General features: G+C 47.0%; 1 protein-coding gene across 2 annotated transcripts in view; it reads left to right on the forward strand.

Annotated features, from left to right (window-relative positions):
• The window catches only part of LOC144173112 (polypeptide N-acetylgalactosaminyltransferase 11-like), a 49,240-nt gene that overhangs the window by 5,644 nt on the left and 19,384 nt on the right, over nt 1-24,212 (forward strand). Inside the window, exons 3-9 of one of the 2 annotated variants that reach the window (XM_077701620.1) lie at nt 329-518; nt 3,198-3,278; nt 9,331-9,419; nt 11,793-11,962; nt 14,342-14,472; nt 15,958-16,196; nt 21,158-21,275. In XM_077701620.1, coding sequence (XP_077557746.1) covers nt 329-518; nt 3,198-3,278; nt 9,331-9,419; nt 11,793-11,962; nt 14,342-14,472; nt 15,958-16,196; nt 21,158-21,275 — 1,018 coding nt within the window. The remainder of the gene's footprint in view (nt 1-328; nt 519-3,197; nt 3,279-9,330; nt 9,420-11,792; nt 11,963-14,341; nt 14,473-15,957; nt 16,197-21,157; nt 21,276-24,212) is intronic. The other variant, XM_077701621.1, reaches the window with a different exon arrangement.

Consider the following 24,212-nt stretch of genomic DNA (forward strand, 5'->3'; position numbering starts at 1 on the left):
GCGAATGGCTAATTTGGCAGTGTTTGTCATGCTGATAAACCAGCCTAGAGCCTGTGGAGTCATGAGGGAAATGTTGGATGACGAGAGCACCAGTTTGAGAGGTTATCTCTTGTGCATTGTAGCCTGGCAGCCAATACACGTCTGTTTAAAGTAATGCAGGCGTGCGGGGATTGCCCTTACATACAGAAAACCGAACAGCAATGGAAAAGAGGCATCTCCCAATTTGGCGCTCTCGTGTACCATAAATTTTTGCTCACAACTGTAACTTGCTCTGCTACAAAAGCGGACTTTCAGCCTCACCGCGGGAACAGTTTCCACTCAAAGATAGGTTCCGTTTTCGTGTGCACCCCCCCAGGCTGTGGTGCTGCCTGGTGGTGATTGTGGTGATCAGTGGGGTGTCGGTGCTGGTGCTGCTGCCATTGCTCGAGGAACCCGGCCACCACCCACGGCTGCGGTCGCGGCAGAGCGGCGCTCAGCGGCTGCACCTCCGACCGGCCACCCGCCCACCAGTCCACCAGGTGGGCGTCACCTGCTTTCCTTCCCGCTCTCTCTCACTTTACCCAGCAAAGAAAGTGAGTGAATGGAAGCGATTGATTCTGGTGCTTGGGTTGCCCCGTTACCGTGGTTGAAGAATGGTGCTTACGTTCGAGTCTTATTGTTTTGTTCAAGATGCGCGGCTGTTGGCAAAAACATTTGCCCCCCGAGAGTACCTTAATCTGAAGTTGCTCCAGTGTGAAGCTGTTTGGGCTTTCAGTTTTCCATCTCAATACTTGGCCAGAGAGGCTGTGAGTCCAATGTGGCCTGAGGAAATACTTTTCGGATCAGTCAACCTTAATTGGAAGAATGCCCGCCTCGCACATGGTTCTATGTGCGACTGTGCCTGCAGCTGCCAACATCAAAGGAGCTTGTACTGTTTTCTTAATGCATAAGCATTCTACCAAGTAGTGACCCCGGATCCCAACCATGAGGCAGAGATAATTAGGATAAGAATGGGGTGGAGTGCATTTAGCAGGCATTCTCAGATAACGAATGGCAGCCTACCGTTGTCCCTGAAGAGGAAAGTGTATGACAGCTCCATCTTAGCGGTACTCACCTACGGGGCAGAAACTTGGAGATTCACTAAGAGGGTTCAACTTAAATTGAGGACGACTCAGCAAGCTATGGAACGGAAGATGATAGGTGTAACATTAAGGGAGAAGAAGAGAGTGGAGTAGGCCAAGGAACAAACGTGTTTTGAGGACATATTAGTGGAAATTAAGAAGAAGGCACTGGTTTGGGCAGGGCATGTTATGCGAAGGCAAGATAACTGTTTGTCATGAAGGGTAACAGAGTGGATCCCTAGAGAAGGCAAGCATGGCAGGGGGCAGCAAAAAGTTAGGTGGGCAGATGAGATCAAGAAGTTAGCGGGGATAAATTGGTCGCGCTTAGTGGAGGACCGGGATAATGGGAGATCTATGGAGAGGCCTTTGCCCTGCAGTGTGTGTAGACAGACAAAATTGGTCGGTCTGTAACATGTGCGACAATGTGCTTTGTGGGTGTATATGGAGTCATGGGTATTTCAAAAAAGAGGCTTGATATTGCTAGTGGGAAAACATTCTAATACAAGTATTTACAATATTTTCAGGATGGAAAACACTGTGCTAGTGTCGAGTAGGTGCAGCTGATGACGGTTCCTTATTTTAGTCGTTCCCCGAAACTTGATGGCAGAGCCAGTCCCTAACAGCTTCTTCCTTCTTGATGCTGGTTACGTGGCATTGCTAATCTTATCTCCCACGGTCTGTGTTCCTTCATGAGCAATCGCAGGCATCTTGTGACATTTTCATGCAAGGCGGGTATATAGCCCCTCGAGCAATGTCTTCCTAGTGATGCATTTGTGCCTAATATTGAAGCCATGTTTAAAGGAGCCATGAAGGCAAAATACAAGTTGGGTTTATTAGAAAGACTGCTGAGTCCCGATAACAATGATACCAATATCATCGCAATCTTCATACAAATAACGGAGATATTAAAGAAAACGTGTGAAGCAGTCGCGACCCCCGAGCCAGTTTCCCGCAACTTTTCTATGTCATCACGGAACCTTGTCTGTGCGATTGGTGGCCGCCTAACTGACCTGTCCCGACGACACATGACTGGACGTCTGTAATGGGGCCTCTAGTTCCATTTGACCGCATCACTTGAATGCTAACGTGCAGTTAACGCACTGAAAATTATGTTTTATTGTTGGCCCGTATGACGTCATTCTTGCTCATAACATGTCACTGTGGCGCAAAATTTGGAAGTTTTTAAATACTTCTTGCTTTTTTTCGTTAAAAAACATCTTTTGGGGCTCTGATGGAGCTGAGTGAGATACTGAACCCTAGTTCTTCCAAATTACACGAAGTTGCATTTTCTCTTCATGGCTCCTTTAAAGGCTCCCAGTGTAAAGCAGTCATACTCACTATATGGTTAGTTGGTCTTCGGGTAGTTGGCTTCTCCATGTTGATTTTATGTATTGCAGTGTATGCTGATGACAGTAAATGAGCCATGTAAAAAAGACCTTAGGGACTATGCGTATGATGGGTGTAGTCAGAGTGCATATGGATTCTTGGATAATTCTTCGCAGGAGTTTCCGTACAATTTTCATGCTTCTTTTTCTTTGTCTTGTCCTGTATACTCTACAAATGGTTTAATACGTCTCATTAGCTACCCTCACAATGTACATTACTTTGTTTTCTCAGTTTACTTTCCTGCCCAGGCTATTACAATGCTATCCCGATAATTCGAGCACAGTCAATTTAGAATTGTAAGTTATTCCGGAGTGGGTATTTGGCGTCCTCGTGGCGTTTTATATTTGTCCGAGCTCCGCCTCGTTACAGCTTTGCTTGGTCTGCTTGTTCTGTCTCCTCTTACTTCTAACTGATGGCAATACCCTAATTGTTTTCCACGACAGTTGAATCTCCATACATTGAAGTCCTACTTGCAGCCAGAAACTTAGTTAAATTGCAAGTTTCGATAGGTAGAGGTTCGTATATTTCAGCAGTCCAATTAATGTTGCTTGAAACGCTGATGTTGAATGTCAGTAATTGTCCCTACAAAAGAGCCTTCTCACGCGTGAATGGATTTGGATGTGGCTGCGTGTGGATACTGTTACGGGAAATGGATACGGGTGCCTGTCATCCACAGTGCACTGACCTGTCTGGTTTTCTTTTTTGCACTAGGCCTTGGCGGGAGGCCCGGCTGCGGTTCAAGATGCATCGCGGCTGGGAGTCATCCGTAGCGCTGAGGACCAGCGGATCAAGGTGACGGTCAAGCTCTTTTTGTTCCCTTGTGCCTGTGAAGAAATGCCAAACTACCGTATTTACGCAATTCTAAGCACCTCCTCTTTCTAAGCACCCTCCCCGACTTTCGGGAAAAAAAATTTGGAAAAAAGTTTGCATGCGAATCTAAGCACCCCCTTTTCTAAGCAACCATCACAAGGTGGATTTCAGACGCGTGGAAGTGGGCCAGGATGACGTTGCGGCCAAGTTATTTATGAAGTTTTCAATTAAAAACCACTTCAACGTATCAGAGGAATACGTAGTGGGGGATACTGAGAGCAGCGGCCCAAGTGGCACAGTGGGCTCGTATGGTAGTGAAGCTGACTGAGTATTAGACGTAAATGGTGGGTTCACTGTCTGTACCTATTTTTCTTTTGAATGTTTGCCAAATAAAACATTATTCCTTGCACCCATCTCGTCAAGACACAGCTGGGAAAAAAAGTGGCGTGGAAGGGGGGGGGGGAGGAGTAATTTAGGTTTTTTAAATCTAAACACCCCCCTCACTTTGGGCATCACGATCATGAAACAAAAGGGGTGCTTAAAATCGAGTAAATCCGGTATGTTGATTGCTTGGCATGCTAAAGAATGTTGTGCGGTACTGTGGAAAGGCAGGTTTACTGAAACATCGAAGATATCTGAAGGAACCTAAAAAAGAAAGGAATAAAGGAAGAGTCCTAAGATTACTTTGTTGTTTGCTGAGCAACCGGAAACACATTCGAACTGAGTAAGGATTAGCTTCATTATGTGTGCTTTCAATGTGCCCTGTTCGCTAACAAGAGCCTATTAAATCAGCACCTTGGCTGGGGCTCCTCATGCAGCTGGAGTTCCTCAGCACAGTATCAAATTCTGTACAGGCAACCGAACACCATGGTGGCCATAGAGTTCTGAACATGCACTACTTCCCAGTTTGAGGAGGTCACAGGACAGGTAAAGAGTGTTCTAGACATTGCAATATCTAAACAAGGCATCCCTAACTATTTTCGTAATAAAAAAATAAGTAGCCTGTGTGCGCTGCACTCCACAGCTTTTCGTTTTGGATGTTGTTTGCATGTAGAATCATGTAGTGAAGCACTGTTTCAAACAAAGCTTTCATCTGGTGACCCCCTGTGAAGATGATGTGCAAAAAACCAGGCTGAGAATTTACAGAGACAAGGCCAACCCACGGTCGTTGCCGTGACTGCAACAGTGTGCTTTGCGTAGTGCTCCGCCTTGCATCTGGAGCTTTCTGGACGAGCCCTATCCACAGTTTGCATGTTGGGCATATGATCAGTGCTGCCTAGAAAACCAGCGCACCTGCATGGCCATGATGTGGGCTGTCAAGGGGACATAGCACAGTGTCCATGGAAATACAATGGAACCCGAATAATATGTCCCCTGGTCTTACAACGACCCGGTTCTTATGACAGACCACCGCGGTCCCGGCAAACTCCCCATAAAAACAAAACCCCCAAATACGCAACGCTCGGTTGGACGCGGTCTGCTTCATACGATGGGCCCTGGCAGGTATAAACCGGCGTTTTTCCATCTTTTACACCGCTTCGCCGCCTTGTCTCAACCTTTCTTTATTCTTAACCCCTGTTTGATGCTGCTCAATGTGCAAAAGTCCGCAGGCAGGCCAGACCACTTGCTGAACATGTTCGCAAGTGGACTGGTACTGGCGGACGGGAGTTAACCTTCGACGGCCCCGTGCGGCAGAAAAATGCCAACACGGCAACCGCGAGAAGTGTAACTGCAGGTGGCCAGCGGACCGTGAATTCGAAGATGCCATTGAGCTGACGAACGTGAAAATACATACAACGCAGCCCCATGGCGATGACCGAGCACCCACTTTCCTCGCTCGCTCGATCCAAGTTTCTTCCTTTCACAACGCTCTCTCCCCCCTCTCTGTGCCCTCTGCTCATCAGTGTCATTCAAAGCCACGTTGTCGCTCTGCTCCTTCCTTTGCCACTTTTTTTCCATTGCTGCCTTGTACTATCGTTTGTTTCGATTGGCCTTGGCAGTTTTACGCTCTCGCATTTTACCCTGTCAATTTGCTCGGCTGCGCCGACCTTTCCGGCTCATCTCGCGTGCGCAAAGCGCAGGGCTGCCAGGGTAGCGCAGACACTCTGGAGGGGCGGGGCGCAAAATTGGCGTTCTTCTTTTTCTTTTAAGAAACAGAATTCTAGCTAAAGGTTCGCAAATCATGTGATAATGCACTAAATATAGTAGTTTAAATAAGTTCTTAGCCCACCTTTCACGTGAGACTGTCTACTAGAGCAGCATTTACCCATACCCCGATCATAGGATGTTTTCGTGCGGTCCCTTGAAAGTCGTATTATCGGGGTTCCACTGTATATCATCAATGACACATTGGTCGTGATTTCGTTTTTTAATTGGCAATCGATTCGTATGCCTTTCCCGCTCCAAGTTGGCATGTGGGTGGAAATACTAGGGGTCTGTGTCAGTAACACCTACTTAACAGCTGCAAGCGTTTGCTTAGCCCTTTTGGGATTTGTCTCTGGTTACCTGTGATGTGTTGTTTATGGAAATTGACAAAAAACATGTGCCGAGGAGAACGTTTGTGCAGCATTTCTTTATACTTGAGAACAAATGTGTGTATACAGCTTTTTACACGCATCCCGAGGTCTATTTACTCTGTATCGTATGCTGCTCATGGTTCCACTTTAGACATTAAGCAGAGAATGAACGCAGATATCGGTATTTTCATACCGGGGGCAAGGAGGATTTTATCACTGTACAATGCATTTATTATCGAGACGAAAACACCACAATTGATTATCTCTTCAGACTTTATAAGTGTGGTCATAGCTAAGTGCTCTGGAAAACCTTACAAAAAGACTGTCCTAAATCGTGCTTTGACCCTTTCACTGTCGGGTGTTTCTGGCTGTGATGCACGCCCAGTGTCAGCATGGTTTCCGAAATAACAGGAAAGGAACATAGTGATTTATTTGACTATGATAGCGTCCGGAATGTAATGCATCGAAAGGAAACAGCAACGATGAGAAATCGCCTTTCTTCCAGATATTTTTACTTTACTGTGCACGCTTCTGGAATGTCAGAATCTGACGCTTCAAAACTCACACCCCTTCCTCGGATGAGAAACTGTCAGCTCGTAATCGGATCGGAATCGGAAGAACCATTGCTCCTGTCTGCAGTCAAAGGCCCCCGCGCGGTCAGCAATCCGAAAGTAACCACACTTACGGAGGGAGCACTTTCAGCAGCCTGCACAACGCACAGCAATGAGCCAGCGAAAGGCGCGATTGAGTCATGTTTTGGTCTATTGGAGAGGCAATGGTGCACTGGGCTAACCTGGCGTGCTGTAGGGGACGCAGGAACAGAATAAAACAAACCTAGAAACCCATTGTGGATGGCATAACAACCCTTGCACCCGTAATCGCATGCGTGCCGTGCCGCACGGTCACTCAAACCGACAGAGTACAGCGCGCAGAGCGACCAAGCCCCCCCAGCAATGAAAGGTGGGCACGGTTGCTCCGTACTCTGCAATATACCGGTGTTGAGAGCTAGCGAGTGAAAATACGACCTACTAGAAAGATTTGACAGATGGCACGAACAGTCCAGGAGTGCCTGCTTTGCGCTATGGCGCTAACTTTTGAATGCACAATGGAGAAGTACTGATACGTCAGTGACACGGCGGAGGAGAAATGCGAAAACGTACCGGTACATCAGTGACAGCGAAAGGGTTTAAAAATACAATGTCTGCGTATGCCTCAAATTAAGTTAACCGTTAAATAATACTGTAGTATTCTGAATGGGCCAGTTATTGAGGCCACAAGAATGGAAGGAACACTGCAAATGCTGGCCCGAAAGAATGAACGAATACACGGAACATTATGCATGGTAAAACCAGAAATAGGGATGTACTCTGTAAACAAACAGAATTAACTTTAAGACATTACTTGGTGCAGTAATGTCTGCAGTAACGGTGCAGGCTGAAGATAGGCCACGCACATTAGACACTCATAAGACATTAGACACCAGTATGTGGTGAGTGCGGTGATTGGCTGTCTATGCTCTACGTTTTAAGTGCGAATGCACTTTATAAGCGACCCCAAACCATCCACTGCCGGGGTCGGCGGCGTCGGCGTCCGCAGTGCTCCTCTATATTTAATAAAGAAACAGCATCTGGTGCCAGGTTTCGATCCGAGGACTTTCGGGCCGCAGCCCGACGCTCTACCGAATAAGCCACGGACGCGACGCTGATATCGGTGTCAGAACGCGCCTTATATCTTTAACGCATTCAAACTACGTCGTCAGCGGCGTGCGTTGGCGACTCAGCGGCGTTATAGCGGCTTGATAACTGCGTGGTGTACACGTGATACTAAAAACCCGATGGAAGAGATGGAAGAGAAGGCGGCGAGGCGGTGGGCTGCGGGGGCCGAGCGCAAGCGCCGCAAGCGGGCCGACAACCGTGCATTCGCACTTTCACATTCTCCCCCTCGGGGAAATGCGGGGGAATTTTTTTGTTAAGTGAACACAGCCTTGGACAGTGAAAGGCGGCGACACTTTCCTGATTTCCATGCTCATTGAATTTCTTTGCTCCCCTCAGTAGCAAACAAACTGATGTCCCCAACAAAACATCTTGTGCATTGCCTTGAGGAAAGAAACGTTTTTTTTTTTTTAACTCATTTTGTGCCGTGTACAACTTCAGGCCCCCTCAGACATGAGGGTGGTACTGACAGTACCCTCATATTTTCCCAGACCATCACGGCTTTTGCTTGAGCAGGGAGCATTTTGTGAGTTTCCTGGGGCCTATCGTCATTGTCAGCTACCATCATGACCATCTTCATGCTTTAGATGAAAGGCTTATATAAATATGTACTTGTACTAACACTTACACACATCACACCCATAGGATTCACATTTCTGTCCTCTTACACTATGAAGACCACAAATAAGCGGTTTTGGCTCTCTTCTGCCTAGGTGCCCTTCCGCCATGTTAGTACCTATACTACTACTGCTGCCACTGCTAGTTTGCCTTGCTGCCCTAGTCATAACACTTATCTCGTGATTCCATGTCACATTTCACTGCATAGGCCTGAATTTTCATCAGAAATTCATATTCCACTGCTTCGAAAGAAAATGAAACTGCTCCTGAAAGAGAATTCTCCTCACTAATAAGTGTGGTAAGGCAATACAGTAGAATATCATAAATTTGGCCCCTGTTCATTCGGAAATTCGGATAATTCGTCATTCCCACACCCTCCCTTCAAAAATGTACATAGCCCTATGGCAACAAGCATTCGCTAATTCGACTCAAAATTGCACACGCACCGGTTAATTCAGACTGGAGGCAAGTCAAGGACGGTGCAACTTAAACGAGTTTTCAGAGCAGGCATTGTTACCGTCACGACGACCTTCACGCAATTTTAGAGCGACAGCGACCAGGGACCAGTTCTGCCATGATGGAGGGCCATCCGTTGCCATCGCTCGCCATCCATTGACAGCAACGGTGCACTGTCGAAGTTGATCGCGGAGGCCAAGGAAAACCGCTTTTTTTTTAGAAAACGTACAGTAGGAGATGCTGTTGTAATGAAGGCAACACCTCTTCTAGAAACAGTTGCGCCATGAGTTGTGGATGGTCGTTGAAAGACAGCACCAGCTAGTTTCCTATCTTTGCCAAGGAAGTTGGCGTGGGCGCTCTCGTTGCTCTAGAGGAGTTTTGCTACGATGTTCCAGGTGATGCACTTGCGCTAGAGGGATTGCCGCGTGCCCGCAAACTACTAGTCCTTTTCGCTCAGCTGTCCGCAAAAAAGCAAACAAGCATCACAAACTTCTTCTCAAAGTAAAGGTACGGAATAAAAGAATAGAAAATGCGCGCTTTCGCTTTTCATTCGCTAAATCGACATCCGGATAATTCAAACATTTTTGTCACTCCCTTGAGATCCGAATTAACGAGGTTTTACTGTAGTTTGCTTTCGAGAAATTGCTGCGCTGTGGACGATGCCTGTAGTAACGTGGAAGGAGGTTTGATAAAAAGGGTTGGCACCCTGCACTGATGGGTGCTAATGTGCAGGTGGAGGGCTACCACCAGCATGCCTTCAACGTGCTCATCAGCAATAGGCTGGGAAAGGTGCGGCCGCTGCCTGACACCCGCAACCCACAGTGAGTGCTGCCCGCATGTTTGTTGGCCGGGCACTGGCCGGGCACTTGGCGCAGTTGCGTCACTGTGCTGCCGGTCATTTGTACAAAGTCTTATCTCTTGGATTGGTTGTTTCCCCAAGTTGCAAGATTGCATGAGCGGTACGTGAACTGAGCAGTGAGAAATAAGGGTTAATTTTTCGTTGTGAAAAAATGGTAAGACGGTGAAATATAATGACAGGAGGTGATAGCAATGCATTCGTATGCATGCAAGCACATGTGCTGCAAGCACTTGCGCACTTATCAGGAACCTGTTCTGGCTTACCTAAGCGGCCAAGAAGGCGACATTCAGCATAGCCCCATCGAAAAGCTTCTTTGCGGGATAGCATTTAAGCCAGTATTCATGCAAAGATAGTCACATACGTGACATGTACATAATGATCAGAACAGAGGAAAGGGTGTAGACTGATTGGTCACTTTTTTACATTTCACTTCTGATGTTTTGTAAGGCTTGATTCGCGGAATTCCAACAGCATCCATAACTGAAGGCAGCAGTGGTGGCCTCAGCTTCAATTTTTTCTGCTTAGAACACAGAATAAGTTTTTTGGGGGTAAAGTAAGGAAGTTAACCAGTGGCTACAGTACAAAAAGGAAAATATGCAGGGAATCAGCGATGTAGAGAGGCAAGCACTACAATCGTCAAAGGATGCTGCGTCATCTCTGAGCTGTTTTCTCGTATATTGGCATGACAGCATTTGAAATCAAAAGAATTATAAACAAGGCTTACCTCCCAATTATTGAAGAATTAACAGTTATGAGGACAGTGGATTTTCTGCTGTAGATGAGCACTCGTCATATTCTCTCGTGCACAAAACACAACGGAGAAAGCTTACGTTTGGTGCAAGGTGTTGTTATTGCTGCCACTGACGATGCGCTCGCCTCCCCTAGGAAAAATTCTTATACAAAAGCTAATACCGTATTAACTTTGCCACCAATAGACCAATCAGTCTAGTAGGTGTTTTAGTGTGTATTAGTCTAATAGGTCTATTGGTGTCCATCTAGTGTTACTAACCTAATACAATGTCTGTTACTCCTGTTAGCGCCAGTGGCAAGTTCAATCAAAGTAAACAATTGCAATGCACATACTGAGGTATGCAGAATGGGAGTGTAACTTGCCGTATTTACATGATTGTAGGTCGACCCATTTTTCGAAATTTGAAAATCTGAAGTTTGGGGGTCGTCCTAGAATAGAAACTGGAACTTGTACCACCGGCAACAGCAAGTGAAACAAGAAATCGGTGGCACAGCGGCATAGTTGCAACCGTGCGTTCACTTTCAGACTCCACCTATTGCATATAGTAGTTATTCTCAATGCTCGTTCGCAATGCTTTTTTTTTTTGTGCTCTTACTGGGATCACAGTCTTCCTGGGCTCACGCTGGACGATGACGTGCTGTGGGACCATAGCAGCAGCACTAGTGAAGACACTAGTGAGGGCGAGCTGCAGGCCAGTTAACTAGTATAATTTGATTGTGTAATGTGCTCATGGGTTCTGTCTTTTAAACACGGTAGTCTTTCCTGGGCTACTTAAATGCAGAAATTTCGGTCTGTCTGTCGGTCTGTCTGTGACTCGATTCAGCCACCTGGCCAAAGTAAAACAGAAGCTGCGCAATAGTCTTACATACCCGCAGCCAAATCTAAGCGTCGAAGTCCAGTGTCAGTGTTCATACTTGTCATCACTGTTGGAACAAGAACAGGAGATTACGCAAATATAAGGCAGAAAATCAATACATCAGTGATATTTGCTGTGTTCCTTTATTACAGAATTCATGGATGCTTCGTTTTTGCGATAGCAAATGAAATACTACATCAACTGTAGAAAACCGCCGCCTGCTGTTGCCCGCGCTACTATAGATCCTGGCGGCATTTAAGAAAAATAATGGCAACAGCAATGAAAGGTTCCACTAGATAGGTTCCACGTTCCACTTGTAATGCACGTGGAGCAGGGCAATGTGGCTTCATAAATGTTGTAGTAGGGTGCCTCGATTCACGCGCGTCTTTGCCGTACGGCAGCGCTGGTATCGAGGCACCCGACCTGAGCAGTGGAACACAGTCAATTTAAACTGACTTGAGCAAACCTCTGGCGTGTTATCTTAAGAGGAATGACATGGGAGAGAACAGCATGAGAGGTGAGTGGGAACAAGAAGGGAGGCATTTACTTTGCAGGGAAGCCAGTTGACTAACATTTTTCGTCGACATTTGCAACAGAAGGAGCATATACGCGGCCATTTTCTTTTCTCAACCTGCAATGTGGGGGGGACCTACGATCGTGTAATAACGGTATGCATGAGCACGATCTCGACTCCCTTCTCTCTCCTGACATGCTAACCGCCCGTGCAGGTGCCGGCAGCAGGAATTTGTGGAGTGGTCGCTGCCGACAGCGAGCGTGGTGGTGTGCTTCTACAACGAGGCCTGGTCGGCCCTGCTGCGTACGGTGCACACGGTGCTGGAGCGCTCCCCCCGGGCGCTCCTGCACGAGCTCATCCTTGTCGACGACAACAGCACGCTGCGTGAGGAGCCTCCCTTTGAGCTTTCTCCCCTTCTGGTCATATGGGGGTGCTAATCATCTTCTCGGCTCATCTCACTTGCTGTTCACTTTTGCTTGATGTGGACCGCCGTATTGCTGTAATGTTTACCTCCAAATTTTGCTGAATAAGACATAGCAGCGTGAAAAGTTCATGGAGACTTGCAAAAGACACAAAGGACGGGCAGCTGTCCTGTGTGTTTTTGTAAGTCTTCATAAATTTTTTGTGCTCTGATGTCTTGTTTAGCAGAGGAGTATCAGCTTACTGAATGACATACTCCTCTACATGCAATGGGAAGAACAAGTTTGTCGGGGCACTTCAGCGGTCCAGGTGCTCTAAATCTAAAAGCTAGGGGTGTGTGAATACTCACATATTTGAATACTCAATTCGCGCATCGAATATCTACTATTCGGTTTTTCGAATAGTCGAGTGGAGTTTCCGAACGTTCCCTGGCTTTGCGAAAGCGAGACAAGTCGGCGCACGCTAACGCACTGCTGCTACACCGTCTACTCAGTAAGTTTCATCCTAATCGCGCTTTCGATGAGCGCGCCTTGCAGAGGCCGTAAATTTTATCCCGCTGCATGGAGTAATCTGCGATTGCGTCGATAAGATCTTTTTTCGAGCCGTCGCCGTCGACTCTGGTCACCATTTTGAATCGTGCGACCGGATGTTTACATGTTAGGGCAGCTTACGATAAAGGCTGCCGCCGTTTTGACAGCGCTTCCATTAATTTAAAATGAAAAGCGGTTATGGCTGTTTTTAATACAGTTGGTGGAAGGTTACTGCGTGTTTACTTGTTTTTTAGACCACAGTGGATAGTGCTGGCTTGTCTAAGGTGACTATAGCGCGAGCATTCCTTCCGCTACATATATTCACGCTTCACGCTGCTTATGTGATTCCGAAGAAGTACCTTATCGTGGTCCATGATTGCTTTCACGTCAAGTGCTCACTTTGGAGTTACGAGGCTCTGAATAGTCGTTGCCTATGATTACAGTACAGCAACTCCAGTGCAAGTCGTTCCTTTTTTTTAAAAAAAGATGCAAAGCATCTTTTGAGCTCGCCTTGTCCCTCCGTTGTCCGGCGTCCACCTCTCCTCCCCCTCTCCTTGCCAGCTGTGATAACGCCGCTCTCCTCCTCGCCGCTTGGCTCGTCTCGTGCCAGCTCAGGAAGACACCGGCAACACTGTCGCTCCAGGAGCCCTTAAAGGGGAAGCGTGCTTGTCTCGTGCCGGCCCAGGAAGACACCGGCGACACTGTCGCTCCAGGAGCCATCTCATGGTCGGGGCTATGTCCCTGCCTTGTTGTTGCGCTGTCCACATCCCCACTGCGCATGCGCGTCTCTCCTCCATTCTCCTCTCGTCCAGCTGTATAAAAGCAGGTGCGCGCGCTGCGTGGCGTTCAGTCTGCTCCGAGACACCACCTGCGCCGGTTCTGCTCCGGTGTGGAACCTACACGGAATCCCCATGCTTTGCATCACCACATAGTTTCCTTCGGGGAGATGGTGTAATTTTTTTTTCCTCCCACCACGTGTATCATGCCCACTCCGGATTCCTAGAGTGCCACCAATGCGAGTTGAAAAGTGCGTTCTCCAGGTTGAAAAAGAATGTCATGTCTCCCGAACATGCAAAGTAGCTTCTGCTTTTGCACAAAAACAAAACCTATAAAAAATTGAGGCCTGTAAGAACAAAATTGATATTTGATATTCGATTCGATATACGGTTTTTTTCCGAATTCGATTTGATATTCAAGTCAAAAGTTACTATTCGGCATTCGCACACCCCTAGTAAAAGCCCCATGGTCTCTGCTTGTAATACTTATCAAATACTTCTTTAATGCTACATCATGCTTGGAAGGGCTTGGAAGGTGGGAACCAGAAAAACCAGTTTTGCCTTCCAAGCCCAAATTTCAAATGGTCGTGACTTTTGCCAAAGACCAGATAGAATGATGACGTTAGTCTCATTGCACTCCTTGATTTGTGCGCAGTTCACTGGTCCCTTGTTCTGCTGCATCATTCCAGTAGTTTCTTTACAAAGGCTGTCAAGAAACAAATATAAAAATCCGAATAAATCTGAATGTAGTCGTTTCACACAGAAACAAATTTTATATCTGCAATCAGAATGAGAAACTGCACGTATCTTCCAATTTTTATCATCATAACTCTAAAAATAAAGTTTTTGATCAAAGACCCATGTGCCCCCTTGAAAAACCACAGCTCCTCCCAAGGGAAAATGAAAGATTGACTGATTGAATGGTTGATCGATCGATTGATTTATTTACTCGTTTATTTACTGAACGCTCAATCTGACACTGTGCTCCCCTCACCGCTGAGCATGTGTCACGAGCGCCATCTCCCCCCACCTTGCAGCTGAGCTGGGCACCCGGCTGGCGCAGTACGTGGCCTCGGAGCTGCCCTCACACGTGCGCCTCATCCGCACCCCCGCACGCGAGGGCCTCATCCGCGCCCGCATGCACGGGGCACGCAACGCCTCCGGGGAGGTCAGTGCATCGTTGACCTTCCCGGGCCCACAGTCGGGTCGCAGACGGAAAGCCGGCCAGTGTAACTCAAGCTAGGTTCAGGGCATTTGGATTTTCTTTTGAATCAAACGCTTCGGTGTACATCTTCTGGGAATTAATCTGGAATGACATTATGGAGGGTAACTAGAAAATATGGGGCAAAGAAGCGCTTGTCTCACTCATGATTGAGGTGGCTAGAAATCTTTAGTGTAGGCCTTCATCCTACAGTGGATGGAGCCATGTCATAATAAAAATCCCGGGCCATCTCCACTAACATGAAACCTTGGGAGGGGCGAAGCATGCAGTGTATAAGTGTATTCTTGACGTCTTGACGTTTTTGCCCACGGAGATGATGAAACCGTTGGGGGTAGAGGTATACAGCTTGGCTGTAAAAGCCTCTTGTCTTTGAAGCACGAAGCTCTCTAGTGCGAGGCGTATGCGAGTGTCCCAGTGTTTTCTTAGTATGCGTTACAAAGTGTTCCAGAGTGAGGCATAAATTAGTGTCCCAGTGGTTTTTTAGTACGTGTTACGTTCTAGTGCGAAGCGTAAACGAATTTATAGGTGTTTTAGCACTGTGACTGCATGAGACGGCAATTACGAAGGCGACGATTACGACGACAACAGGAGATGCCAACAGCCCCAGCCCATAAAGGGAGAGGATAACTGTGTCAGCAACACATCGCTTTGTGTGTGTGGAGATAAGGCGGCATTTCTTTGTCGTTCTATCAAAATGTGATAGTAGACTGTTCAGTATACAGCTGAGTGCAAAAAAAAAAAAAAAAGTAGTCGAAGTGAGCGCTTGTCCTGTCTATTCTGCGTCTGTCCTGTGTCTATTTTTTGCGCTGTTTTACAAGGAAGTTTACAAGTAAGAGTGCTATAAAAACGCAACCAGAAGTAGAAAGTCTAGGAGCTAGCTCACTTGCTCCCAACTCTTTCCGTGCAATTGAAATGGATGGTTTTTTTGAGTATTTTGAGGAGAGAAAAAAGAGGAAACAAGAGTAAATTTTTAAAGAAAATTTTCTGTCCGTACTCAGCTGTCAACTCTGACCTCTTTTCAGTTTAAGTTTTCTAAAATGGACCCTGCCCAGCTTCATTTGGTATTATCTATTTTAACTGAAGATGCCTCAGTTTAAGTTGTAACCAAACCGTCAGTAATTTCGAGGTATCAAATGTAAGGAATGAATTTTGGTTTTTCCGCTCCAATTTTCTTGGTTGATGATGTGCTTGAAGGCCAGTGTCAGAGCCAGTGTTGCATAAGTTGTCTCTCCCATTTTATTTCTTGGGCAAGCTTACCCTGTCATGACCTTCAGTGACTTGCCTAGAAGCATGTTCGTTCTAAACACGACTTGCTAATATGTTCACAGCTTGGACGAATCAAGTTACGACGGTGTGATCGAGTCGTGTTGTGAAGTTGGGGGAGAGTAGTGTGTAGGAGCGGTCTTTTGAATGCGTGCGTGCTGGTGCCAGGTGCTGGTGTTCCTGGACAGCCACTGCGAGGTGAACGTGGGCTGGCTGGAGCCCCTGCTGAAGCGCATCGGGTCCGACCGGCGCACGGTCGCCTGCCCCATCATCGACATCATTAACGCGGACACCTTCGAGTACAGCGCCTCGCCCATCGTGCGCGGGGGCTTTAACTGGGGCCTCCACTTCAAGTGGGAGTCCCCGCCGGCCCGGGCGCGGGGGGCGCACGAGATCGACCCCATCCCGTGAGTTGCTGCTTTGAGACGGCTGAGACAGTCGCTGCTTTGAGACACTTCTAGATATTCACAATCATCATACCTCGCACAATTGTTGATTGGAATGCCCTACTGTAACCGATCCGATCCTTCTGTAACTGTAACCGATCTGACCAAATTCGAAGAACTTTTACGCACTTACTTAGTATGTTAACTTCACTAAAAAATGCTTTTGTAGGTTTGTGTAAGAGTCTTTTCCAGGTTTTTTTTTTCTCTTTTTTTTATTTTTGCCTTGCACCCACTTGTATTTACTTCCTTTGCCTATTAACATGCTGTTAGTCTTGTTTGCATTGTTCATTTTCAATGTATCCAGCCCCCTATGTAATACCCTCCGAGTGAGGGCCTTTAGGGGTATTTTTGAATCAATAAATAAATATACTGGGTCGTGGTTTGAGTGTGTGAAGGGGGAATAATACGGTGGCGCTAAAATATGAGCAGACCTGTGCTTGATGGTGGGCTTTGTCGTCACCCTTCAGGGTCTTCTTTTAGCGCCACCACGTTCTCTTAGCGCCACCACGTTGTTCCTTAAAGGAGCCATGAAGAGAAAATACAACTTCGTTGAACTTGAAAGAACTAGGATTCAGTATCTCACTCAGCTCCATTACAGCCACAAAAGATGTTTTTTAACGAAAAAAAAAGCAAGAAGTATTTAAAAGCTTTCAAATTTTGCGCCACAATGACGTGTTATGAGCAAGAATGACGTCATACGGGCCAACAATAAAACATAATTTTCAGTGCGTTAACCGCACGTTAGCATCCAAGTGATGTGGTCAAATGGAAATAGAGGCCCCATTACAGACGTCCAGTTATGTGTCGTTGTGACAGGTCAGTTAGGGGGCCGCCAATCGCACAAACAAGGTTCCGTGACGTGATAGAAAAGTTGCGGGAAATCGGCTAGGGGTCGCCACTGCTTCACACGTTTTCTTTCATATCTCCGTTATTTGTTTGAAGATTGCGATGATATTGTTATCATTGTTATCGGGACTAAGCAGTCTTTCCAATAAATCCAACTTGTATTTTGTCTTAATGGCTCCTTCTAATAAGATTGGTGGCGGGATAGCATGGTTGCCTAGAGATAGCATGGTTGCCTAGGGTACATTGCCTACTGGGGATGCTGTTATATTGCGATTCACACAACATGTGACCGCCCTGGGAACTTGCATTGTGTGCAGACATGCACATGTTGTAGGAATGAAAACAGAAGTTGTCTTAAAGGGGCCCTAAAACCTGGAAATGGGTTGGCTTGTATCGATGGATTACTGTCTCGAGAATCTAAATACACCATTCTGGCAACTAGTAGTTGTTTAATAAGGCAGAAAATGCCGGAAACGTGAAAACAGGGGACGACACCCCGTACGCTTTTGGGTACCACGGTTTGTGACGTCGCAAAAGTGGCAAACGGCGAGAGCTCATTGTAGAAGCATGATTAGATGTTTTCCTGAAATAAACAGTTCCTAAGTGGTTGAGCGGGTGGAATAAATGCAAATCAAGGCTTTCCTTGAGCTCACCATATCTCAAAACACAGACTACAGCCTTTATACACTGTGAGGCAGGCTGCTTCCCTCAGTACTCCGTCAGCTATCATGCTTTCAGGTGAGAGAAATGCCAGTTTTATTTGCTTATTTCTCAGCAAATAACGCATCGGTGTTCATTGAACAAAAACTGAGATAGTTACGAAACGTGCCATCTTTCAGTTAAAACAAAATTTTATTCAACCTTTAGGGTCCCTTTAACTAAACGCTAAATGTTGAGAACACACATTGTTTAGATTAGTGATCTTCAAACGGGGTCTATGGATCATTTATGGAAGCCTTGGACGAGGCTACGAAGCTGTCATTGTACCGTCAAACTCCTCTCCCCACATTTTCTCTTTCTCCCACCTTATTTTCTCCCTCTCCCCCTTAAAGGGGCCCTGCAACAATCTTTGATCAGTGAAAGTAAACCTGCGCGATGTTTAGATTACACTGCCAGGAATACTTGAGCCAAATATAACATGTGCACGTGGAGCAATGAGCGCGCAAATCGCTGTGAAAGACGTGGAAAAACCAACCGCGCTCTCTTAAATTTTTCTCATTATGCACCCCTGACATGCCTAAACGATGCCATTGAGGCCGTGGCTGTCCTATTGGCTGTCGCTGGTCAGCTTCGCTGATCAACTTGCATTTCCTGTGATGATCCGCCGTCGTCGGCACTGTGTACTAACCTCTCCAATGCCTGAACCTGTGTGCGCCGTTTTGACGTTTCTTTTGTGCTTTGAGTGCGCACAGAGTTTGAGTGATGAACTCAACACTCCCTTTTCAACAAGACCACTTGACAAACAAACGTTTATTGCTTCAAAAACGCCCTACCAGTCCCAGCCCGCACTTGTGAGGAGGCACCCACGCCTGCCTTTTTGTGGCACCAGAACGGAAATAGATCCCTCCACGTTGCGGAGAAAAGGAGATACCTCCCCGGCCTGTGATGTCTCGAAAGCCGCCAAAGAGAACGCCGTGAGCCGCCCCGCTCTCCGGGAGAGAGTGCGCAGCTTTCGTCATGTTGTACGCGGTCAAGTTGAAAGGAAACAATTATACGCGATTTCTCACCGCGCATAGTTTAGGTGATAGTGAAAGGATTTTCATAATTCTTGAGGGAGGAGATTGCTGGGACAATAGACTTTACCCCAAAAAACATTTTGAGTAGTCGATGGTAAGAGCTGTAGGGTCCCTTTAATAAGTTGTGGTGGTGCAGCAAGAAGTTTGGTCTTGCTGCAAAGCATCAGCCTTCAAATTCATTCTCGGAGTGTTATAAAGAATACATTTTTGTGTGGATACCGTATTTATTCGAATCTAAGCCGATAGTTTTTTTAAATACTGATATGTCAAATTCCAGGGTCGGCTTGGATTCGGGGATTTTGAAACGCGCCGATTTCCAAGTAAAATTGAGGGAAGTGGCACGCAGCTAGCGCCACCCAGAAAAGAAAGTATTGTAGTCATTATTAGATGAGCCAGTCATAAGGGGCTATAGCTGGGGGTGATGCCGCCATTTTGAACCGTGCGGATAGTGGCCTGTGTGCGGTGTGGCGTTTGGTTTTGACAGCGCAATGGCACCAAACAAGAGGTGCCGTTATAGTGCCGCTTTTAAAAGAAAAGTTGTTTTAGCCGCGGAGTTGTCGTCAAACGTTCAAGCCGGGCGGGACTTGGGCGTGGATGAAAAAAATGTCCGCCGTTGAAGGACGCAACGGGAGAGGATATTTGCGTGCACCGCAACGAAGGTGGCATTCACCAGACCACGAGAAAGCCGTCACCACAAAATGGAGATGGCATTGGCTGACTTCATCCGGACGCAGCAAGCAGCTGCCCTTCCAGCAACGGCGGAAGTGCTCCAGGCAAAAACAAGGGAGCTTTCAAGGGAACGAGGCTTATCACGGGCATACTTCAAAGCCAGACGGGGCTGGCTACAGAAATTCATGAAGCGCTTCCACTTTAGCCTCCGTCGTCGAACCTCAATCGCCCAGAAGTTGCCCAGTGATTTTGAAGAGAAACTGAGTTCCAGCACAGCATCTTCATGTTCAATAAACGTGTTTTCTTTTTGTTAACGCTGACTTCGCCTTTTTGTTCAGCCTACATTTGAGGTAAGTTTTTTTTTTTCCAAGGCTTCGGACTTTCGGGGTCGGCTTGGAATCTGGGCCGGCCTAGATTCGAATAAATATGGTATTATAAGGAATACGTATCACGTGGCTAGTATATGTTGTCTGAGAGTGAGGCATTGCATCCTGTTTACCTCCCACCATGTCAGTTCTGGTTTTACTGACGACATGTCTGGTCCCATGGCACATTTGCGCAAAGGACTGTGCTGCAGCATAAATAGACACACAGTATGCTTTGCACTCAACCTTCTTTTGCTACCACTTGTAGAGATGCTTCCTGGAAGACTGCAGTCAAAACACCCTGATTCGTTCGACGCGGCTGTCTTACCATGAGCCAAAAACAAAAGCTTTAAACAGGACGAGGTGTCTCAGCCTTTTAAAGACAGTAGTCTTGGGCTACTTGAACGCGAAAATTCTGGTCTGTCTGTCTGCCTGTGAGTCGATTCAGCCTCCCGGCCAAAGTGAAACAGAAGTTGCACAGTAGTCTTATATACCCACAGCCAAATCTAAACGTCCAAGTCCGGTGGCAATGTTCATACTTGTCTACATTGTTGAACAAGAACAAAACATTATGAAAATATGAGGGAGAAAATCAATACATGAATGGTATTTGCAGTGTTCCTTTATAAAAATTCATGGATGCTTGATTTAAATGAAGTACTACATCCACTGCAGAAAAAAAAAATTCACTCCCTCGCCTGCTATCACTGATGCCACTGTAGCTTCTGGCGGCATTTAAAAAGTCAAACGGCAACAGTAATGAAAGGTTTCACTAGATAGGTACCACATTCTGTTTGGAATGCACGTGGAGAAGGGAAACATGGTTCTATAAACGATGAAGTACGGCGCCTCGATTCACGTGCAATTCTGCCATGCAGCAGCGCTGGCATCAAGGCACCCAGCCTGGAGCTGTGGAACGCAGTCAATTTAAACTGACTTGAGTAAACCTCAAGCGTGTTATCTTGTGAAGAACGAGACGGGAGAGGAATTGCATGAGACGTGAGTGCAAAAGCGAAGGGAGATGTTTAGTTGGCAGATGTAGATGAAAGACTGTTGTCTTTTGTCGACATATGCAACGAAAGGAGCAGATACACGGCCAATTTTTGCGAGGAACTTGTCAAAGTCAAAGTCCAAGCTTCTGAAATGTACTTCTCACACATTGTTACACCAGGCACTAGCTGCGATGAGGAATTCCGTATAGTCTTATTCCTGTGAACTGATGTTGTCTGGGCCCTGTAGTTGTTGAGGAGAACGCTGACATGAAGCCCCCTTGGTTTCTTGTTTTTTCCCCCATTGCGGCAAGCAGGTCACCGACCATGGCGGGTGGCCTGTTTGCCATGGACCGGCGCTACTTCCACGAGCTGGGGGAGTACGACGACGGCATGGACATCTGGGGTGGCGAGAACCTCGAGATCTCCTTTCGGGTGAGGGGCTGCCTGCTCGCACCGCTGTGCACTAGGCTTAGAGTTTCAGTGGCACATGCTACCAGCCTCAGCAGTGACTGCGTTTATATTTGGCCCGCACATGCCTCCTCGGGACACAACTCCCAAAGCAGCTGTCTTTTAATTTCTAAGTAAACGCTGTGAAACTTGCCAGTCTTGCTGCTTTTTTTCCCACTCATTTCAAATATGCCACTATTTTTTGAGTCAGACAGTTCGTTACCAAGATAATTAGGGATTATTAGTCATTTTTGGAGGAACAGTAGACAAAACAGTGTTTGCGATAAAACTCTAATCTTTATATTTTCTAATGCTAATGAACTCTGGTGAGTGCAATAAGAGAATCGGTTTTCTGATGCATCGCTTGGAGCTAATTTTACAGCTCATTGAACCCTGGTGGCACCAGTGGCAAGGAACCATTTTGAATGCCCGTTTCAAACACCCAAGTTTAATGATCTGTAAAATGTGGTTGGACAAAAAAAGAAAGAATAATAAAAACTGTCAAGTAGTTCCTTCTCTATGGCCACACTAACTGTGAAGGGAGCAACCTTGTGCTTCCTATACTACAATCGAATCAAGCATGCACTTTTGGTACGTGTTAATTGCTGAGACGTACCATGGGGGTGGATCCGTGGCTGAAATATTGTGCTGCTGGGCAGGAGAAGGCAAGTTCGATCTTGGCCGCTGTGGACATTTTTCTTGCGAAAGCAAAAAACAAAAACACCAGTGTGTCGAGGTTTTGGGGCTCATTAATGACCCCCAGGTGGTTTAAATTAATTTGTAGCCTTCCGTACGGCATGCCTCACTGCCCAGGTGCAACTTTGGTGTGCGAAACACATCAAAACGTGATGATTTGTTAATCACTGAACATAAGCAAGTCATGACTGTGGCAAGAAGAGATCTGCCAGTCATTTCACAAGAACACAAAGATGACGTGGAAGGTTTCCACTTTTTTGGGTGGCATTGGTTTTAACTCCACATTGAAGAAGGCGTTCGCGCTGCTTGTTCAGTGCAGCCTCTTGCTTTGAGTTCATTAAATGCTTAGTAAAAGCCATCAAGTACTGTAAAAGTAGCTGGCGTTTTTTCTTTTTGCCTGATGTGGTTGATATAAGGGACATTCCATTTGATTTTTGGTATTGTTACAAATGTCTAGATTGCATTGTGTTATTTTTACCTAACATTCCTCATGTAAAAGGAAAGTACTTACTGAAACATAATTGAAATGTGCAGTTCTTCCCATGGTATGGGAAGAGTTAAGCGCTGAACACATGCACGACTGGTGCACGCGATTCGCATGCAACTGATCGTTACGATTGATCGTTAGGACCCGTTTTGGCGTCGATCGCTGGTCGGAGGAGGCTCACGACGTGCGTCTGGCAAGCCAGGTGCAGTCGTGCCATCGTTGCAATCGTCGTGAGGCCACAGCCAATGAGAGCCCGCTGAGCCCCAACCCCCCCGCAACTGGCGTGGGTTGCTCTGGTCGGCTCGGGTGTTGGGAACTTTAGGCTTAGCATCCTGGCGGATATTTGATCGCCGCTATCTGTGTAACTGCGAATGACAATCCGTAACACAACTTTTCACCACACTATCATCCCTTTTCTCGCATAAGCTACTTCTTTTTAGCGATCAGATTGATTCAGAAGAGCAGCGACAAGCGCGGTTGCTACTGTGGTCTGCGCCGGTTCGAGCCGCTGAGTGTGCCGAGCTGGCAGGCGCGACTGGCGTGTGCGCGGACTGTTTCCGAAGGCAGAAAACGCTTCGCGATTGCCTGCTTCATCCATTTCTTGCGAACAATTGCGCGGAATCTACAAATTCAGCTCAGCGATCGTCGTAGTTGAACATCTGCGTAGCCTGTTTCGATGCTTCCGCGCAGGTATTGCCATCTCTCGACCGTTCGGCGCACCGCCCGCCGCGCGCCGCGGCCGCTGCGGCCGGTCAGCGTAGGCTTGCATCGCGGCAGATATCTGATCGCCGCTTTTAAAATAAGCCCTAATAACAATCCCTAGCACAATTTTTCACCACACTAACACCTACTTTCTCTCATGTGGAACTTCATTTTAACGATCAGATTGATTCAGAAGAGCAGCGACAAGCGGTTGCTACCGTGGTCTGCGCCGGTTCGAGCCGCTGAGTGTCTGAGCTGGCAGGCGCGGCCGGCGTGTGCGCGAACTGTTTCCGAAGGCAGGAAATGCTTCACGATTGCCTGCTTTATCCATTTTTTGCGATGAAACGCGCGAAATCTACAAATTCAGCTCAGCGATCGTCGTAGTTGACCATGGAGCAAAAACGGTGGGCGGAGCGACGCCGACGACGCATCGCATGCGCGCATCGGGTCAGGTGTCTCAAATTCACGCGTACGACTAGTCGTGGTGACAGTCGTAACGATCAGTCGCATGCGAATCGCGTGTACCAATCGTACATGTGTCCAGCACTTTATGGGGCAGGATTCTCATGGTGAAGGCTTGGCCGTGCTAATATCTTTTGCAACAGTGGAACTTCCGGTAGCATGGAAATTCCTCCTACAGGGGTGAGACAGCTGCGCATATTGCGCCTTTCTGATACAATTCCATTTTCCTGCGCCAAGCTGCTCCAAAAGCACGAAAGTGGCGAAAATTGCGCCAAACTGCTCCAGAAGAGCCTCAACGACACGGATTTTGATGCTCATGTCAGTTTCGGCGGGGACAAAAGCCTCCCCATCCCGGTCACCGCTTTTATCGTCGGTCAATCGCAAACACAGAAATGGCACAAATAGTCAATAGAAAGACTGAAACGAAGCAAGCGATAGCTTCCAAAACTCTATTCGCTTTCCGTCCGGGTTCGCAGAAACGGCCTTCTCGATTAGGCATCGTTGTGGCAACAAACATGGCCGCCGCCTGATCTGGCTGCTACCAACGTGCTCAGTGCGTATCGCCGATATTTTCC

Source organism: Haemaphysalis longicornis, unplaced genomic scaffold, assembly GCF_048455015.1.
Source record: "Haemaphysalis longicornis isolate Haplotype H1 unplaced genomic scaffold, Haemaphysalis longicornis Haplotype H1 scaffold_29, whole genome shotgun sequence".
Classification (NCBI taxonomy): domain Eukaryota; kingdom Metazoa; phylum Arthropoda; class Arachnida; order Ixodida; family Ixodidae; genus Haemaphysalis; species Haemaphysalis longicornis.